Below are 22,043 nucleotides of genomic sequence, written 5' to 3'. Positions count from 1 at the left end.
GCACAGGCACCTCAAGTGTTTCTACATCGACTCCTACTGAATCATCTTCAGTATCTGTACAATCAACAACTACAATACCAACCTCCACATCCACAAATCCACCAACAAGTACATCAGAACAAACAGGTATGCAGACTTACGGTAATACGATTTGTTGCCTCAGAGTCACAGCTGAACCCAATGGTTACCTCCATCATTTTAAAAAGAGATTTTATTATAAGTCATGATGCATTTTGAAATGCATCTCAAAACCTTGATCTGAGTCAGTGCACTAACCGTATTGTCACAACAACTGGTCCCATCTGTAATGACTTGAGTAGTTTCAATGACATCAGTCCGTGTTCTGGCTAAGTTGGCTTTCTAAAGTAGCGATTCAAAGTGGAGAATGATGGCCATGGAACATTCTTAACCAAAGTTAACCACAGTCCCAAAAAAGAAGACAGCAACATTATATAATGGATGCATTTTATCTCAAATGCATGATTGTCATTGCTGGGCCACATTGGAGTGTTAATGCACATGGAGTAATGTGCAAAAAAACCTAGAACTGAAAGATTGGTTAGTCTATCCCAGGAACTGACAAAATTAAACTGCTGGATGGACACAATCATTTGGTTTTAAGTGAAATCTTTACATACAAACTCTCCAAATGCACCAGCTACAAACGAACTTCACTTTTCATGGACTGACTTACATAAATAACTAATTCCACTGTAAAAGTAGCATGGTCACATTGCATTGGCCTGTTATGATTCAATCAATTTGTAATTAAAGGCAAAATTTTGTTTTGTATTGCACAGATACATCAAGTGTTTCAATAACTGCCCCTACTGAATCATCTTCAACTTCTGTACCATCAACAACTACAATACCAACCTCCACATCCACGACTCCACCAGCAGCTACATCAGAACCCACAAGTACGCAGACCTCGACTCCACCATTCACAGGTGAGTCCGCACCACTCTGAACAAGTAGTTTCAGTTTGGTCACAACAGGAACTAATGAGCGTCAGATATTTCTCGGTTGCAGCTATTGTATACTGATTGTTTGGGAACCATTTGAAATCCTTCAAGCATTATCATTAATAGAAAGGGTCACAGGATATTTTGGCTCAGAATCACAGCTGGAAAAGGAACAATGACTAACCACATTTCTGTAAAGAGGTTTTGCTGAAATCAAGACACATTTTGAAACACATGTTGAAACCCTGATTTAAGTCAATAGTCAAAATTGTGCAGTCATTTCAACTGGATTCCATCTTTAATGAATTGAAAAGATTCAAAGACATCAATCCATGTTCTGGTTCAGTTGGTTTTGTAACTTCATGATTGAAATTGGAGAAAGATGGCCCACCAAAATGTTTCATGAAAGCTAGTCACAGCCCCAATAAACAGAATAGAGTACAAATTTATAGATGCATTTTATCTTAAATGCAAAATAGTCATTGTTGTAAATGTGGGCTAAATTTAAGAGTTACTGCACATTAACTGTGCATATGAAACTGGAAAATCCTGTGAGAGAACTGAATGATTGTTTTGCATGCTGTGGGAACAGAAGAATCTAATCTGCTAGATGGACAGAATATTTTATTTTATTGAAAGACTTAATGTCACAACTGTCCGAATGTACCGGCAACAAATGCATTAATGTCCTCACAAATGGCTCTCAGACATTACAAATTTGGTTCAGAAATTCACTTGTTGACGTGTTGGAAATAAAGTCTAAATTTGTTTTTTATTGCACAGACACATCAAGTGTTTCCACATCTATTCCTACTGAATCATCCTCAGTATCTCTACAATCAACAACTCCCATACCAACCTCCACATCTACAAATCCGCCAAGTACATCAGTACCAACAGGTATGCAGACTTTCAGTCCATCAATAAGAAGTGAGTCAACCCCAAACTAAACCACTCTTTCCATCTCAAAACCAACAAGAACTAATAAACATCAGACTTTGGTCTGCAGGAGCAACTGTATTCTGAAAATTCAAAAATATTTCAAATCATTCAAGCATTAACATTGAAACTGTCTGAGTGTGCTAGCTATGTTTGCGCGAACTCTTTCACAGAGTGGCTATCAGGCATAACAAATTTGGCTCAGAATTTAAATTGCTGAGACTACATGGCATAATTTAAGAATCAGTGTATGTTGGGAATGAAGACTACAATTTGATTTTTATTGCACAGGTACATCAAGTGTTTCTACATCGACTTCTACAGAATCATCTTCAGTATCTGTACAATCAACAATGACAGTAACAACCTCCACATCCTCAAATCCACCAACAAGTACATCAGAACCAACAGGTATGCACACTTTCGGTAATTTGACGAGTTGCTTCAGAATCACAGCTGGAAAAGTAGCAGTTACCTCCTTTATTTTTTAAAAGAGATTTTGCTATAAGTCATGACGTATTCTTAAAATACATGTCAAAATCCTGATCTGAGTCAGTGGACAACATCGTGTTGTCATAACAACTGGTCCCACCTTTAACGACTTGAATACATTCAATGACATCAGTCCATGTTCTGGCTCAGTTGGTTTTCTAAATGAGTGATTCAAAGTGGAGAATGATGGCCATGGAACATTTATCACCAAAATCATTTGTTTTCTTGTTAAAACTTTACACACAAATTCTCCGAATGCAACAGCTACAAATAAACTTGACTTTTCATGGACTGAATGTCATACATAACAAATTCCACTGCAAAAGTAGCATGATCACATTGCATGGGGCAGTTATGATTCAGTCAATGTTGCTCTTAAAAGCTCAACTTTGTATTGCACAGGAACATCAAGTGTTTCAACAACTGCTCCGACTGAATCATCTTCAACATCTGTACCATCAACAACTACAATAACAACCTCCACATCCACGACTCCACCAGCTGATACATCAGAACCAACAAGTACACAGACCTCTACTACGCCAATAACAGGTGAGTCCACACCAAACTGAACCACTCTTTCCTTGTCGATAAATACAAGAACTAATAAACACCAGACTTTGTTCTGGAGCAGTTACTGTATCCTGAAAACTCAAAATTATTTCAAATCCTTCAAAAAATTAACATCAAAATTGTCAGAATGTGAGAGCTGTGAATGCACAAACTGTTTCACAGAGTGTCTATCAGGCATAACAAGTTCGGCTGAGAATTTAAATTGCTGACATCTCATGACAAAATTAGGAATTAGTTTATGTTGGGAATCAAGATTAATTTTTTAATTTTATTGCTCAGGTACATCAAGTGTTTCTACATCTACTCCTACTGAATCATCGACAGTATCTGTACAATCAACAACTACAACACCAACCTCCACATCCACATTTCCAACAACAAGTACATCAGAACCAACAGGTATGCAAACTTATGGTAATATGATTTGTTACCTCAGAGTGACAGCTGAAATCCAACACTTACTTACGTAATTTTTAAAAAGACATTTTATTATAATGCACTCTTGAAATACATCTCAAAACTTTGATCTGTGTCAGTTCACAAAATCATGTTGTCACAACAACTGGTCCCATCTGTAATGACTTGAATAGATTCAATGACATCAGTCCATGTTCTGGTTAAGTTGGCTTTCGAAAGTAGTGATTCAAAGTGGAGAATGATGGCCATGGAACATTCTTGACCAAAGTCAGCCGTAGTCCCAATAAAGAGGACAGCAACATTATACAATGGATGCATTTTATCTCAAATGCCTGATAGTCATTGCTGGGTCAAATTGAAGTGTTAATGCACATTAATTCTGCATATGGAAGAATGTGGGAGAAACCCAGAGGGAACTGAAAGATTGGTGAGTACATCCCAGGAACTGACACAATAATTTGTTTTAAGTGAAAACTACACATACAATCTCTCCGAATACGCCAGCTACAAATGAACTTCACATTTTTCGGAGGAACTTTCATACATAACAAATTCTGCTGCAAATGTGGCATGATCCCATTGCATGGGGCCCTTATGGTTAAGTCAATGTTGTAATAAAAATCTAAATTGTGCTTTGTATTGCACAGGAATATCAAGTGTTTCAACAACTGGTCCAACTGAATCATCTTCAACATCTGTCCCATCAACAACTACAATAACAACCTCCACGTCCACCACTCCACCAGCAGATACATCAGAACCAACAAGTACACAGACCTCCACTTTGCCAATAACAGGTGAGTCACGCCACACTGAACAACTGGTTTCAGTTCAGTCGCAATAGGAACTAATCAGCATCAGACATGTCTCTATTACAGGTTTATATACTGATGGTTTGGGAAACATGTGAAATCCTTCAAACATTATCATTAATAGTAAGGGTCACAGGACATTTTGGGCAGAATCACAGCTGGAAAAGGAACAGTGACTAACCACATTTCTGAAAAGAGATTTGGCTGAAAGTCATGAAATACATATGTCAGTAGGCAAAATTGTGCAGTCACTTCAATTGCATTCCATCTTTAATGAATTGAATAGATTCAAAACCATCAACCCATGTTCTGGTTCAGTTGGTTTTGTAAATTCATGATTAAAAGTGGAGAAAGATGGCCAAGTAACATGTTTAGCATTAGTTAGTCTCAGCCCCAATAAACAGAATAGAGTATAAACTTATAGATGCATTTTATATCAAATGCACAATAGTCATCGATGTAAATGTGGGCTAAGTTCAAGAGTTAGTGCACATTAACTGTGTACATGAAGCAAGCTGGAAAATGCTGAGAGAGAACTGAAAGATTGTTTTAACCGTCCTGGGAACAGAAGAATCTAATCTGCCAGATGGACAGAATATTTTATTTTATTGCAAGACTTAATGTCACAACTGTCCGAATGTACTGGCAACAAACGCACTAATTCCCTCACAGATGGCTGTCTGAGGTTGCAAATTTGGTTCAGAAATTCACTTGCTGACATTGCATCACTCAGTTAAGAGTCAGGTTATGTTGGAAATAAAATCTAAATTTGATTTTTACTGCACAGTATATCAAGTGTTTCTACCTCTATTCCTACTGAATCATCTTCAGTACCTGTGCAATAACAACTACAATACCAACCTCCACATTTACAAATCCACAAACAAGTACATCAGAACCAACAGAAATGCAGACTTCCAGTCAACCAATAAGAAGTGAGTCCGCCCCAAACTGAACCACACTTTCCATGTTGACAACAACAAGAACTAATAAACATGAGACTTTGGTCTGTAGGAGCAACTGTATTCTGAAAAGTCAAAAATATTTCAAACCATTCAAGCATTAACATTGAAACTGTCTGAATGTGCCAGAAATGAATGCACTAACTCTTTCACAGAGAGGCTGCCAGGCATAATAAACTTGGCTCAGAATTTAATTTGCCGATACTACATGGCATAATTCAGAATCAGTTTATGTTGGGAATCAAGACTACATTTTGATTTTTATTGCACAGGCACCTCAAGTGTTTCTACATCGACTCCTACTGAATCATCTTCAGTATCTGTACAATCAACAACTACAATACTAACCTCCACATCCACAAATCCACCAACAAGTACATCAGAACAAACAGGTATGCAGACTTACGGTAATACGATTTGTTGCCTCAGAGTCACAGCTGAACCCAATGGTTACCTCCATCATTTTAAAAAGAGATTTTATTATAAATCATGATGCATTTTGAAATGCATCTCAAAACCTTGATCTGAGTCAGTGCACTAACCGTGTTGTCACAACAACTGGTCCCATCTGTAATGACTTGAATAGTTTCAATGACATCAGTCCATGTTCTGGCTAAGTTGGCTTTCTAAAGTAGCGATTCAAAGTGGAGAATGATGGCCATGGAACATTCTTAACCAAAGTTAACCACAGTCCCAAAAAAGAAGACAGCAACATTATATAATGGATGCATTTTATCTCAAATGCATGATTGTCATTGCTGGGCCACATTGGAGTGTTAATGCACATGGAGTAATGTGCAAAAAAACCTAGAACTGAAAGATTGGTTAGTCTATCCCAGGAACTGACAAAATTAAACTGCTGGATGGACACAATCATTTGGTTTTAAGTGAAATCTTTACATACAAACTCTCCAAATGCACCAGCTACAAACGAACTTCACTTTTCATGGACTGACTTACATAAATAACTAATTCCACTGTAAAAGTAGCATGATCACATTGCATTGGCCTGTTATGATTCAATCAATTTGTAATTAAAGGCAAAATTTTGTTTTGTATTGCACAGATACATCAAGTGTTTCAATAACTGCCCCTACTGAATCATCTTCAACTTCTGTACCATCAACAACTACAATACCAACCTCCACATCCACGACTCCACCAGCAGGTACATCAGAACCCACAAGTACGCAGACCTCGACTCCACCATTCACAGGTGAGTCCGCACCACTCTGAACAAGTAGTTTCAGTTTGGTCACAACAGGAACTAATGAGCGTCAGATATTTCTCGGTTGCAGCTATTGTATACTGATTGTTTGGGAACCATTTGAAATCCTTCAAGCATTATCATTAATAGAAAGGGTCACAGGATATTTTGGCTCAGAATCACAGCTGGAAAAGGAACAATGACTAACCACATTTCTGTAAAGAGGTTTTGCTGAAATCAAGACACATTTTGAAACACATGTTGAAACCCTGATTTAAGTCAATAGTCAAAATTGTGCAGTCATTTCAACTGGATTCCATCTTTAATGAATTGAAAAGATTCAAAGACATCAATCCATGTTCTGGTTCAGTTGGTTTTGTAACTTCATGATTGAAATTGGAGAAAGATGGCCCACCAAAATGTTTCATGAAAGCTAGTCACAGCCCCAATAAACAGAATAGAGTACAAATTTATAGATGCATTTTATCTTAAATGCAAAATAGTCATTGTTGTAAATGTGGGCTAAATTTAAGAGTTACTGCACATTAACTGTGCATATGAAACTGGAAAATCCTGTGAGAGAACTGAATGATTGTTTTGCATGCTGTGGGAACAGAAGAATCTAATCTGCTAGATGGACAGAATATTTTATTTTATTGAAAGACTTAATGTCACAACTGTCCGAATGTACCGGCAAAAAATGCATTAATGTCCTCACAAATGGCTCTCAGACATTACAAATTTGGTTCAGAAATTCACTTGTTGACGTGTTGGAAATAAAGTCTAAATTTGTTTTTTATTGCACAGACACATCAAGTGTTTCCACATCTATTCCTACTGAATCATCCTCAGTATCTCTACAATCAACAACTCCCATACCAACCTCCACATCTACAAATCCGCCAAGTACATCAGTACCAACAGGTATGCAGACTTTCAGTCCATCAATAAGAAGTGAGTCAACCCCAAACTAAACCACTCTTTCCATCTCAAAACCAACAAGAACTAATAAACATCAGACTTTGGTCTGCAGGAGCAACTGTATTCTGAAAATTCAAAAATATTTCAAATCATTCAAGCATTAACATTGAAACTGTCTGAGTGTGCTAGCTATGTTTGCGCGAACTCTTTCACAGAGTGGCTATCAGGCATAACAAATTTGGCTCAGAATTTAAATTGCTGAGACTACATGGCATAATTTAAGAATCAGTGTATGTTGGGAATGAAGACTACAATTTGATTTTTATTGCACAGGTACATCAAGTGTTTCTACATCGACTACAGAATCATCTTCAGTATCTGTACAATCAACAATGACAGTAACAACCTCCACATCCTCAAATCCACCAACAAGTACATCAGAACCAACAGGTATGCACACTTTCGGTAATTTGACGAGTTGCTTCAGAATCACAGCTGGAAAAGTAGCAGTTACCTCCTTTATTTTTTAAAAGAGATTTTGCTATAAGTCATGACGTATTCTTAAAATACATGTCAAAATCCTGATCTGAGTCAGTGGACAACATCGTGTTGTCATAACAACTGGTCCCACCTTTAACGACTTGAATACATTCAATGACATCAGTCCATGTTCTGGCTCAGTTGGTTTTCTAAATGAGTGATTCAAAGTGGAGAATGATGGCCATGGAACATTTATCACCAAAATCATTTGTTTTCTTGTTAAAACTTTACACCCAAATTCTCCGAATGCAACAGCTACAAATAAACTTGACTTTTCATGGACTGAATGTCATACATAACAAATTCCACTGCAAAAGTAGCATGATCACATTGCATGGGGCAGTTATGATTCAGTCAATGTTGCTCTTAAAAGCTCAACTTTGTATTGCACAGGAACATCAAGTGTTTCAACAACTGCTCCGACTGAATCATCTTCAACATCTGTACCATCAACAACTACAATAACAACCTCCACATCCACGACTCCACCAGCTGATACATCAGAACCAACAAGTACACAGACCTCTACTACGCCAATAACAGGTGAGTCCACACCAAACTGAACCACTCTTTCCTTGTCGATAAATACAAGAACTAATAAACACCAGACTTTGTTCTGGAGCAGTAACTGTATCCTGAAAACTCAAAATTATTTCAAATCCTTCAAAAAATTAACATCAAAATTGTCAGAATGTGAGAGCTGTGAATGCACAAACTGTTTCACAGAGTGTCTATCAGGCATAACAAGTTCGGCTGAGAATTTAAATTGCTGACATCTCATGACAAAATTAGGAATTAGTTTATGTTGGGAATCAAGATTAATTTTTTAATTTTATTGCTCAGGTACATCAAGTGTTTCTACATCTACTCCTACTGAATCATCGACAGTATCTGTACAATCAACAACTACAACACCAACCCCCACATCCACATTTCCAACAACAAGTACATCAGAACCAACAGGTATGCAAACTTATGGTAATATGATTTGTTACCTCAGAGTGACAGCTGAAATCCAACACTTACTTACGTAATTTTTAAAAAGACATTTTATTATAATGCACTCTTGAAATACATCTCAAAACTTTGATCTGTGTCAGTTCACAAAATCATGTTGTCACAACAACTGGTCCCATCTGTAATGACTTGAATAGATTCAATGACATCAGTCCATGTTCTGGTTAAGTTGGCTTTCTAAAGTAGTGATTCAAAGTGGAGAATGATGGCCATGGAACATTCTTGACCAAAGTCAGCCGTAGTCCCAATAAAGAGGACAGCAACATTATACAATGGATGCATTTTATCTCAAATGCCTGATAGTCATTGCTGGGTCAAATTGAAGTGTTAATGCACATTAATTCTGCATATGGAAGAATGTGGGAGAAACCCAGAGGGAACTGAAAGATTGGTGAGTACATCCCAGGAACTGACACAATAATTTGTTTTAAGTGAAAACTACACATACAATCTCTCCGAATACGCCAGCTACAAATGAACTTCACATTTTTCGGAGGAACTTTCATACATAACAAATTCTGCTGCAAATGTGGCATGATCCCATTGCATGGGGCCCTTATGGTTAAGTCAATGTTGTAATAAAAATCTAAATTGTGCTTTGTATTGCACAGGAATATCAAGTGTTTCAACAACTGGTCCAACTGAATCATCTTCAACATCTGTCCCATCAACAACTACAATAACAACCTCCACGTCCACCACTCCACCAGCAGATACATCAGAACCAACAAGTACACAGACCTCCACTTTGCCAATAACAGGTGAGTCACGCCACACTGAACAACTGGTTTCAGTTCAGTCGCAATAGGAACTAATCAGCATCAGACATGTCTCTATTACAGGTTTATATACTGATGGTTTGGGAAACATGTGAAATCCTTCAAACATTATCATTAATAGTAAGGGTCACAGGATATTTTGGGCAGAATCACAGCTGGAAAAGGAACAGTGACTAACCACATTTCTGAAAAGAGATTTGGCTGAAAGTCATGAAATACATATGTCAGTAGGCAAAATTGTGCAGTCACTTCAATTGCATTCCATCTTTAATGAATTGAATAGATTCAAAACCATCAACCCATGTTCTGGTTCAGTTGGTTTTGTAAATTCATGATTAAAAGTGGAGAAAGATGGCCAAGTAACATGTTTAGCATTAGTTAGTCTCAGCCCCAATAAACAGAATAGAGTATAAACTTATAGATGCATTTTATATCAAATGCACAATAGTCATCGATGTAAATGTGGGCTAAGTTCAAGAGTTAGTGCACATTAACTGTGTACATGAAGCAAGCTGGAAAATGCTGAGAGAGAACTGAAAGATTGTTTTAACCGTCCTGGGAACAGAAGAATCTAATCTGCCAGATGGACAGAATATTTTATTTTATTGCAAGACTTAATGTCACAACTGTCCGAATGTACTGGCAACAAACGCACTAATTCCCTCACAGATGGCTGTCTGAGGTTGCAAATTTGGTTCAGAAATTCACTTGCTGACATTGCATCACTCAGTTAAGTGTCAGGTTATGTTGGAAATAAAATCTAAATTTGATTTTTACTGCACAGTATATCAAGTGTTTCTACCTCTATTCCTACTGAATCATCTTCAGTACCTGTGCAATCAACAACTACAATACCAACCTCCACATTTACAAATCCTCAAACAAGTACATCAGAACCAACAGAAATGCAGACTTCCAGTCAACCAATAAAAAGTGAGTCCGCCCCAAACTGAACCACACTTTCCATGTTGACAACAACAAGAACTAATAAACATGAGACTTTGGTCTGTAGGAGCAACTGTATTCTGAAAAGTCAAAAATATTTCAAACCATTCAAGCATTAACATTGAAACTGTCTGAATGTGCCAGAAATGAATGCACTAACTCTTTCACAGAGAGGCTGTCAGGCATAATAAACTTGGCTCAGAATTTAATTTGCTGATACTACATGGCATAATTCAGAATCAGTTTATATTGGGAATCAAGACTACATTTTGATTTTTATTGCACAGGCACCTCAAGTGTTTCTACATCGACTCCTACTGAATCATCTTCAGTATCTGTACAATCAACAACTACAATACCAACCTCCACATCCACAAATCCACCAACAAGTACATCAGAACCAACAGGTATGCAGACTTACGGTAATACGATTTGTTGCCTCAGAGTCACAGCTGAACCCAATGGTTACCTCCATCATTTTAAAAAGAGATTTTATTATAAATCATGATGCATTTTGAAATGCATCTCAAAACCTTGATCTGAGTCAGTGCACTAACCGTGTTGTCACAACAACTGGTCCCATCTGTAATGACTTGAGTAGATTCAATGACATCAGTCCGTGTTCTGGCTAAATTGATTTTCTAAATTAGTGATTCCAAGTCGAGAATGATGGTCATGGAACATTTTTGGCCAATGTTAACTGCAGTCTCAATAAAGAGAACAGCAACATTATATAATGATGCATTTATCTCAAATGCTGAAAATGTGTTGCTGGAAAAGCGCAGCAGGTCAGGCAGCATCCAGGGAACAGGAGAATCGACATTTCGGGCATAAGCCCTATGCCCGAAATGTCGATTCTCCTGTTCCCTGGATGCTGCCTGACCTGCTGCGCTTTTCCAGCAACACATTTTCAGCTCTGATCTCCAGCATCTGCAGACCTCACTTTCTCCTCATTTATCTCAAATGCATGATAGTCATTGCTGGGCCAAATAGAAGTGTTAATAGGGGGCATAGTAATTCTACACAAGGAGAAATGTGTTACAAACTCAAAGAGAAACACAAGATTTGTTAGTACATCACAGGAACTGACAAAACTAACCTGCTGGATGGACACAATCATTTGTTTTTTTAGTTAAAATCTTACGTATGAACTCTCCAAGTGCACCAGCTACAAATGAACTTCACTTTTCACGGACTGGCTGACATACATAGCATGTTGTGCTGAAAATGAAACATGTTCACCTTGCATGGGACAGTTATGGTACAATCAATGCTGTAATTAAAAGCTCAATTGTGTTTATATTGCACAGATACATCAAGTGTTTCAACAACTGCTCCTACTGAATCATCTTCAACTTCTGTACCATCAACAACTACAATACCAACCCCCACATCCGCGACTCCACCAGCAGATACATCAGAACCAACAAGTACGCAGACCTCCACTCCAGCAATAACAGGTGAGTCCACGCCACAATGAACAACTGGTTTCAGTTCGGTAGCACCAGGAGCTAATCAGCATCAGACATTTCTCTGTTGCAGCTATTGCATACTGATAGTTTGGGAAACATTTCAAATCCTTCAAATATTATCATTGATAGTAAGGGACATAGGATTTGTCGGCTCAGAATCACAGCTGGAAAAGGAACAGTGACTAACCACATTTCTGATAAGAGATTTTGCTTAAAGTCATGATAGACTTTTGAAATACATATTGAAACTGTGATCTAAGTCAGGATGCAAAATTGTGTGGTCACTTCAACTGGTCCCATCTTTAATGAAATTATTAGATTAAAAAAGAATCAATCCATATTCTGGCAAAGTTGGTTTTGTAAATTAGTGATTGAAAGTGGAGAACGATGGCCATGAAACATGTTTGAGAAAAGTTAGGGTCAGTCCCATTGAACAGAGGAGAGTATAAACGTTGAGATGCATTTTATCTCAAATGCACGATAGTCATTGTTGCAAATGTGGGCTAAATTTAAGAGTTTGTGCACATTAACTGTGCACTTGAAGCAAGCCAGAAAAAAACTGAGAGAACTGAAAGATTGCTCATCCAGGGCACAGAAGAATCTAACCTGCTAGATGGACAGAATATTTTGTTTTATTGAAAGCTTTAATGTCGTAAGTGTCCAAATGTACCACCAACAAATGTATTAACTCTTTTACAGAGTGGCTGTCAGGCATCACAAATTTGGTTCTCAATTTAACTCGCTGACTTTGCATGCCTCAGTTAATAGTCAGACTATGTGTGGATTCAAGACTAAAAATTGATTTTTATTGCACAGGTACATCAAGTGTTTCTACATCTACTCCAACTGAATCATCCTCGACACCTGTACAATCAACAACTACAATACCAACCTCCATTTCTACAAATCCACCAACAAGTACATCAGAACCAATAGGTATGCAGACTTCCATTAATATGGCTTGTTCCTCAGAATCACAGCTGGAAGAGCAACAGTTACTGACCACTTTTTAAAAAAGAGATTGTATTATAAGTCATGATGTATCCTTGAAATATGTGTCAAAACACTGATCTGAATCAGTGCACGAAATCGTGTTGTCGCAACAATGGATCCCATCTTTAATGACTTCAATCGATTCAATGACATCAATCCATGTTCTGTCCAAGTTGGTTTTATAAATTAGGGATTCAAAGTGGAGAATGATGGCCGTAGAACGTTTTTGAACAATGTTAAGCACAATCCCAATGACGAGAATAGCAACATTATACAATGAATGCATTTTATCTCAAAAGCAAGATAGTCATTGCTGCACCAAACTGCATTGTAAATGCGCATTAATTCTGCACCCGATCAAAGAAAACCCTGAAGCTTTCTATAGGTACATCAGGAATAAAAGAAAGACTAGAGTAAGATATTGTCCAATTCGGACAATTGTGACAAGTTGTGCGTAGAGTCCGAGGAGATAGGAAAAGCGCAAAATTAAAATTTTTCATCAATATTCACATTGTAAAAAGAAAATGTTGTCAAGGAGAATACTGAGGTACAGGCTACTAAACTAGATGGGATTGAGATTCACAAGAAGGAGTTATTAGCAATTCTGCAAAGTGTGAAAATAGATAAGTCTCCTGTGCCAGATGGGATTTATCCTAAGATTCTCTGGAAAGCCAAGGAAGAGATTGTAGAGTCTTTGATCTTTATGTCATCATTGTCTACAGGAATAGTGCCAGAAGACTGGAGGATAGCAAATGTTGTCCCCTTGTTCAAGGAGGGGAGTGGAGACAACTCTGGTAATTATAGACCAGTGAGCCTTACTTTGGTTGAGTGTAAAGTGTTGGAAAGCATTATACATATAGGATTTATAATCATCTAAAGAGGAATAAGTTGATTAGGGATAGTCAACATGGTTTTGTGAAGGTAGATCATGCCTCACAATCCTTTTTGAGTTCTTTGGGAAGGTGACCAAACAGGTGGATGAGGGTAAAGTGGTTGATGTGGTGCATATGGATTTCAGTAAGATGTTTGATAAGCTTCCCCACAGTCGGCTATTGCACAAAATACTTAGGCATGGGATTGAGGGTGATTTAGTGGTTTGGATCAGAAATTGGCTAGCTGCAAGAAGGCAGAGGGTGGTGGCTGATGGGAAGTGTTCATCCTGGATATCAGTTACTAATGGTGTACCACAAGGAACTGTTATGGGGCCACTGCTCTTTGTCATTTTCTTCAATGACCTGGATGAAGGTGGAGAAGGACGTGTTAGTAACTTTGTGGATGACACTAAGATCAGTAGAGTTAAGGATGTTGTACGTTACAGAGGGACATAGATAAGCTGCAGAGCAGGGTCGAGAGGTGGCAAATGGACTTTAAAGCGGAAAGTGTAAGGTGATTCACTTTGGAAGGAGCAACAGGAATAAAGAGTACTGGGCTAATGGTAAGATTCTTGGTAGTGAAGGTGAGCAGAGAGATTTCGGCGTCCAAGTGCATAGATCCTTGAAATTTGCGACCCATGTTGATAGGGTTGTTAAGAAGACATATGATGTATTTGCTTTTATTGGTAGAGGGATTGAGTGTCGCAGCCATGAGGTCATGCTGCAGCTGTACAAAACTCTGGTGTGGCTACACTTGGAGTTTTGTGTACCATTTTGGTCACCACATTATAGGAAGGATGTGGAAGCTTTGGAAAGGGCTCAGAGGGGATTTACTAGGATGTTGCCTGGTATGAAGGGAAGGTCATGTGAGGAAAGGCTGAGGGACTTGAGGCCATTTTCGTAAGAGAGAAGAAGGTTGAGAGGTGACTTAGTTGAGACTGTAAGATAATCAGAGTGTTAGATAAGATGGACAGTAAGAGCCCTTTTCCTCAGACGGTGATGGCTAGCACAAGGAGACATTACTTTAAATTGAGGGGTGATAGATATAGGGCAGATCTCAGAGGTAATTGCTTCACTCAGAGAGTGGTAGGGGCGTGGAACATACTGTCTGTAACAGCATGAGACTCACCAAATTTAAGGGCATTTAAATGATCATTGGATAAACATATGGATGAAAATGGAATAGCATAATTAGGTGGGCTTCAGAGTGGTTATACAGGACGGCACAACGTCAAGGCCGAAGGGCCTGCACCGCAATGTCATGTTCTTTGTTCCATGTTCTACATGGAGAAAGGTGGAAAAAGCTCTGACAAAACTAACCTACTTCATGGACACAATAATTTGCTTTTAATGCAAAACGTTACATGTGAACCCTCCGATTGCAACAGCTCAAATGAACTTACACTTTTCACGGACTAACTGTTTTACAGAACGAATTCAGCTGAAAATGTAACATTGTCACATTGCGTGAGGCAGTTATGGTTCAATCAATATTGTAATTAAAAGCAAAATTTTGTTTTGTACTGCACAGGTACATCTAGTGTTTCAAGAACAGTTCCTACTGAATCATCTTCAACATCTGTCCCATCAACAACTACAACAACAGCCTCCACATCCACGACTCCACCAGCAGATACATCCGAACCATCAAGTACACAGACCTCCACTCCGCCAATAACAGGTGAGTCCACACCGACCTGAACAATGGGTTTCAGTTTGGGTATTAACAGGAACTAAGAAGCATCAGAAATTTTTCTCTTGCAGCTATTGCATACTGATGATTTGGAAAACATTTCAAATAATTTAAACATTATCATTGATAGTAAGGTTCATAGCACTGCTCGGCTCAGATTCACAGCTGCAAATAAAACAGTGACATCCACATTTCTGAAAAGAGATTTTGTTATATGTTATGATAATACATGTTGAAACCTTGAGCTAAGTCAGTACGCAAAATTGTGCAGTCACTTCAACTGGATTCCATCTTTACTGAATTGAATAGATTCAAAGACATCAATCCATGTTCTGGTTAAATTGATTTTGGAGATTGAAAGTGGAGAACGATGGCCAACCAACACATTTGAGATAAGTTAGACTCAGACCCAGTAAGCAGTGTAGAGTACGAACTTCAAGATGCATTTTATTTCAAATGTATGATCATCATTTTTGTAAATGTGGGCTAAAAGTAAGAGTTAGTGCATGTTAACTGTGCACTTGAAGCAAGCCAGACAAAACTGGGAGAGAACTGAAAGATTGTTATGCACGTCCTGGGAACAGATGAATCTAACCTGTAGACTTACAACATATTTTATTTTATTGAAAACTTTAATGTAGCGACTGTCCGAATGTACAAGCTACAAATGCATTAACTCTTTTACAGATGGCTCGCAGGCATTTCAAATTTGGCTTAGAATTTAACTTTCTGAGATTGGATGGCTATGTTAAGAGTCATGTTATGTTGGAAATCTAGTCTAAATTTTGATATTTATTGCACAGGTACATCAAGTGTTTCTACATCTATGCCTACTGAATCATCTTCAACACCTGTACAATCATCACCTACAATACCAACCTCCATATCCACAAATCCCCCACCAAGTACATCAGAACTAACAGGTGTGCAGACTTCCAGTAATATGACTTGTTGCCTCAGAGTCACAGCTGGAAAAGCAGTAGTTACTTCCCTTGTTTTTGAACAGAGATTTTATTATAAGTCATGACGTATTCTTGAAATATAAGTCAACATCCTGATCTGAATTAGTGGACAACACTGTGTTGTCACAACAAGTGGTCCAATCTTTAATGAATTGATTAGATTCCATGCCATCAATCCATGTTCTAGTTAAGTTAGTTTTGTAAATTATTGATTGAAAGTGGAGAACAATGGCCTGCAACATGTTGACAGAAGATTTTCGCAGTTCCAATAAAAAAAAGAGCAACATTATATAATGGATGCATTTTATTTTAAATGTATGATAATCATTGCTGGGCCAAATTGAAGTGTTAATGCACATTAGTTCTGCAAATGGAGAAATGTGGGAAATATTCAGAGCAAATTGGTTACTACATTCTAGGAACTGACAAACTAACCTGCTTCATGGACACAATAATGTGTTTTTAAGTGAACATGTTACGCCTGAACTTTCCGAATACAACAGCTCAAATGAGCTTACACTTTTCACGGACTAACTGTTTTACATAACAAATTCAGCTGAAAATGTAACAATGTCTCATTGCGTGGGGCAGTTATGGTTCAAGGATACTGTAATTAAAAGCAAAATTGTGTTTTGTATTGCACAGGTACATCAAGTGTTTCAACAACTGCTCATACTGAACCATCTTCAACATCTGGACCATCAACAACTACAACAACAACCTCCACATCCACGATTCCACCAACAGATACATCCGAACCAACAAGTACACAGACCACAACTCCGCCAATAACAGGTGAGTCCACACTGAACTGAACAACGGGTTTCCGTTTGGTATCAACAGGAACTAAGAAGCATCAGCAATTTCTCTCTTGCAGCTATTGCATACTGATGGTTTGGAAAACATTTCAAATAATTTAAACATTATCATTGATAATAAGTTTAACAGCACTGCTCGGCTCAGATTCACCGCTGCGAAAGGAACAGAGTTATCCACATTTGTGAAAAGAGATTTTGTTATGTGTTATGATAATACATATCGAAATCCTGAGCTAAGTCAGTACGCAAAATTGTGCAGTCACTTCAACTGGATTCCATCTTTACTGAATTGAATAGATTCAAAGACATTAATCTATGGTCTGGTTCAGTTGGTTTTGAAAATTAGTGATTGAAAGTGGAGAACAATGGCCAACCAATACGTTTGAGATAAGCTAGACTCAAACCCAGTAAGCAGAGTAGAGTACGAACTTACAAATGTATTTTATCTCAAATGCATGATCGTAATTGTTGTAAATGTGGGCTAAATTTAAGAGTTTGTGCACGTTAACTGTGCACATGAAGCAAACCAGACAAAACTGAGAGAGAACTGAAGGATTGGTTTGCACGTAATGGGAACAGACGTATCTATCCTGTAGATTTTCAGAATATTTTGCTTTATTGAAAGGTTTAATGTAGTAACTGTCTGAATGTACCAGCTACAATGCATGAACTCTTTTACAGATAGCTCGCAGGCATTCCAAATTTGGCTTAGAATTTAACTTTCTGAAATTGGATGTCTATGTTTAGAGTCAGGTTATGTTGGAAATCTAGTCTACATTTTGATTTTTATTGCACAGGAACATCAAGTGTTTCCACATCCACATCCACTGAATCATCTTCAACAGCTGTTCAATCAACAACTACAATACCAACCTCCACATCCACAAATCCCCCACCAAGTACATCAGAACTAACAGGTATGCAGACTTCCAGTAATATGACTTGTTGTCTCAGAATGACAGCTGGAAACGCAGTAGTTACCTACCTCATTTTTTAAGAGAGATTTTATTATAAGTCATGACGTATTCTTGAAATAGATTTCGAAACCCTGATCTCAGTCAGGACACAAAATCGTATTGTCACAACAACAGGTCCCTTCTTCAATGACTTGAATTGATTCAATGACATCAGCACATGTTCTGGTTAAGCTGGCTTTCTAAATTAGTGACTCCAAGTGGAGAATGTCACATGTCACATTTTTCACCAAAGTTTACCGCATTTCGAATAAATAGAATAGCAACATTATATAATGGATGCATTTTATCTCAAATGCAGGATTGTCATTGCTGGGCCACATTGGAGTGTTAATGCACATTAATTCTGCACATGGAGTAATGTGGAAAAAATTTAGAGAGAACTGAACGATTGGTTAGTACATCCCATGAACGGACAAAACTAATTTGCTTCATGGACAGATTCATTTGTTTTCTCATTACAACTTTACGTATGGACTCTCCGAAAGCACCACCTCCAAATAAACTTCACTTTTTATGGACTGACTGTCATATGTCACAAATGCCACTGAAGACGTAACGTGACCACATTGCGTGGGGCAGTTATGATTCAGTCAATGCTGTAATTAAAAGCTAATTTTGGTTTGAATTGCACAGGTACATCAAGTGTTTCAACAACTGGTCCGAATGAATCATCGTCAACACCATCAACAGCTACAATAACAACCTCCACATCCACAACTCCACCAGCAGATACATCAGAACCAACAAGTACACAGACCTCCACTTTGCCAATAACAGGTGAGTCCACGCCACACTGAACAGCTGGTTTCAGTTCGGTCGCAACAGGAACTAATGAGCATCAGACATTTCCCTATTGCAGGTTTGTATACTGATGGTTTGGAAAGAAATTGAAATCATTCAAACATTATCATTAATAGTAACATTCACAGGACATTTCTGCTCAGAATCACAGCTGGAAAAGGAACAGTGACTAACACATTTCTGAAAACGGATTTTGCTGAAAGTTCTAAACACATTTTTGAAATTTATGTTAAAACCCTGGTCTAAGTCAGTACACAAAATTGTTCAGTCTTTCAACTGGATTCCATCTTTAATGAATTGAAAAGATTCAAAGACATCAATCCATGTTCTGGTTCAGTTGGTTTTGTAATTCATGATTGAAATTGGAGAAAGATGGCCAACCAAAATATTTCATGAAAGCTTGTCTCAGCCCCAGTAAACAGAACAGAGTACAAACTTATGGATGCATTTTATCTTAAATGCAAAATAGTCATTGTTGTAAATGTGGGCTAAATTTAAGAGGTACTGCACATTAACTGTGCACATTAAGCAAACTGGAAAAAGCTAAGAGAGCTACATTTGATTTTTATTGCTACATTTTGATTTTTATTGCACAGGTACATCAAGTGTTTCTACATCGACTTCTACAGAATCATCTTCAGTATCTGTACAATCAACAATGACAGTAACAACCTCCACATCCTCAAATCCACCAACAAGTACATCAGAACCAACAGGTATGCACACTTTCGGTAATTTGACGAGTTGCTTCAGAATCACAGCTGGAAAAGTAGCAGTTACCTCCTTTATTTTTTAAAAGAGATTTTGCTATAAGTCATTACGTATTCTTAAAATACATGTCAAAATGCTGATCTGAGTCAGTGGACAACATCGTGTTGTCATAACAACTATTCCCACCTTTAACGACTTGAATACATTCAGTGACATCAGTCCATGTTCTGGCTAAGTTGGTTTTCTAAATGAGTGATTCAAAGTGGAGAATGATGGCCATGGAACATTTATCACCAAAATCATTTGTTTTCTTGTTAAAACTTTACACACAAATTCTCCGAATGCAACAGCTACAAATAAACTTGACTTTTCATGGACTGAATGTCATACATAACAAATTCCACTGCAAAAGTAGCATGATCACATTGCATGGGGCAGTTATGATTCAGTCAATGTTGCTCTAAAAAGCTCAACTTTGTATTGCACAGGAACATCAAGTGTTTCAACAACTGGTCCAACTGAATCATCTTCAACTTCTGTACCATCAACAACTACAATAACAACCTCCACATCCACGACTCCACCAGCTGATACATCAGAACCAACAAGTACGCAGACCTCCACTACGCCAATAACAGGTGAGTCCACACCAAACTGAACCACTCTTTCCTTGTCGATAAAAACAAGAACTAATAAACACCAGACTTTGTTCTGGAGCAGTTACTGTATCCTGAAAACTCAAAATTATTTCAAATCCTTCAAAAAATTAACATCAAAATTGTCAGAACGTGACAGCTGTGAATGCACAAACTGTTTCACAGAGTGTCTATCAGGCATAACAAGTTCGGCTGAAAATTTAAATTGCTGACATCTCATGACAAAATTAGGAATTAGTTTATGTTGGGAATCAAGATTAATTTTTTAATTTTATTGCTCAGGTACATCAAGTGTTTCTACATCTACTCCTACTGAATCATCGACAGTATCTGTACAATCAACAACTACAACACCAACCCCCACATCCACATTTCCAACAACAAGTACATCAGAACCAACAGGTATGCAAACTTATGGTAATATGATTTGTTACCTCAGAGTGACAGCTGAAATCCAACACTTACTTACGTAATTTTTAAAAAGACATTTTATTATAATGCACTCTTGAAATACATCTCAAAACTTTGATCTGTGTCAGTGCACAAAATCATGTTGTCACAACAACTGGTCCCATCTGTAATGACTTGAATAGATTCTGGTTAAGTTGGTTTCTAAAGTAGTGATTCAAAGTGGAGAATGATGGCCATGGAACATTCTTGACCAAAGTCAGCCGTAGTCCCAATAAAGAGGACAGCAACATTATACAATGGATGCATTTTATCTCAAATGCCTGATAGTCATTGCTGGGTCAAATTGAAGTGTTAATGCACATTAATTCTGCATATGGAGAAATGTGGGACAAACCCAGAGGGAACTGAAAGATTGGTGAGTACATCCCAGGAACTGACACAATAATTTGTTTTAAGTGAAAACTACACATACAATCTCTCCGAATACGCCAGCTACAAATGAACTTCACATTTTTCGGAGAAACTTTCATACATAACAAATTCCGCTGCAAATGTGGCATGATCCCATTGCATGGGGCCCTTATGGTTAAGTCAATGTTGTAATAAAAATCTAAATTGTGCTTTGTATTGCACAGGAATATCAAGTGTTTCAACAACTGGTCCAACTGAATCATCTTCAACATCTGTCCCATCAACAACTACAATAACAACCTCCACATCCACCACTCCACCAGCAGATACATCAGAACCAACAATTACACAGACCTCCACTTTGCCAATAACAGGTGAGTCACGCCACACTGAACAACTGGTTTCAGTTCAGTCGCAATAGGAACTAATCAGCATCAGACATGCCTCTATTACAGGTTTATATACTGATGGTTTGGGAAACATGTGAAATCCTTCAAACATTATCATTAATAGTAAGGGTCACAGGACATTTTGGGCAGAATCACAGCGGGAAAAGGAACAGTGACTAACCACATTTCTGAAAAGAGATTTGGCTGAAAGTCATGAAATACATATGTCAGTAGGCAAAATTGTGCAGTCACTTCAATTGCATTCCATCTTTAATGAATTGAATAGATTCAAAACCATCAACCCATGT

The 22,043-nt window shown here is 37.8% G+C and overlaps 1 protein-coding gene across 1 annotated transcript in view; it reads left to right on the top strand.

Annotated features, from left to right (window-relative positions):
* LOC122556036 (uncharacterized) overlaps window positions 1–22,043 on the top strand; it is a 157,486-nt gene that overhangs the window by 95,278 nt on the left and 40,165 nt on the right. The window contains exons 45-64 of the mRNA XM_087993954.1: window positions 801–950; window positions 1,749–1,865; window positions 2,196–2,315; window positions 2,799–2,948; window positions 6,227–6,376; window positions 7,175–7,291; window positions 7,622–7,738; window positions 8,222–8,371; window positions 8,672–8,791; window positions 9,457–9,606; window positions 10,857–10,976; window positions 11,880–12,029; window positions 12,858–12,977; window positions 15,438–15,587; window positions 16,403–16,522; window positions 17,207–17,356; window positions 18,177–18,296; window positions 18,990–19,133; window positions 19,754–19,873; window positions 20,357–20,506. Of these exons, the coding sequence (XP_087850080.1) occupies window positions 801–950; window positions 1,749–1,865; window positions 2,196–2,315; window positions 2,799–2,948; window positions 6,227–6,376; window positions 7,175–7,291; window positions 7,622–7,738; window positions 8,222–8,371; window positions 8,672–8,791; window positions 9,457–9,606; window positions 10,857–10,976; window positions 11,880–12,029; window positions 12,858–12,977; window positions 15,438–15,587; window positions 16,403–16,522; window positions 17,207–17,356; window positions 18,177–18,296; window positions 18,990–19,133; window positions 19,754–19,873; window positions 20,357–20,506 (2,685 nt within the window). The remainder of the gene's footprint in view (window positions 1–800; window positions 951–1,748; window positions 1,866–2,195; window positions 2,316–2,798; window positions 2,949–6,226; window positions 6,377–7,174; window positions 7,292–7,621; window positions 7,739–8,221; window positions 8,372–8,671; window positions 8,792–9,456; window positions 9,607–10,856; window positions 10,977–11,879; window positions 12,030–12,857; window positions 12,978–15,437; window positions 15,588–16,402; window positions 16,523–17,206; window positions 17,357–18,176; window positions 18,297–18,989; window positions 19,134–19,753; window positions 19,874–20,356; window positions 20,507–22,043) is intronic.

Source organism: Chiloscyllium plagiosum, unplaced genomic scaffold (assembly GCF_037043375.1).
Source record: "Chiloscyllium plagiosum isolate Xiang-an unplaced genomic scaffold, Cpla_swu_hap1 HiC_scaffold_13, whole genome shotgun sequence".
In the NCBI taxonomy this organism is placed as follows: Eukaryota; Metazoa; Chordata; class Chondrichthyes; order Orectolobiformes; family Hemiscylliidae; genus Chiloscyllium; species Chiloscyllium plagiosum.
The sequence above is the reverse complement of the archived record's forward strand: the minus strand, read 5'-3'. Positions and strand labels throughout refer to the sequence as shown.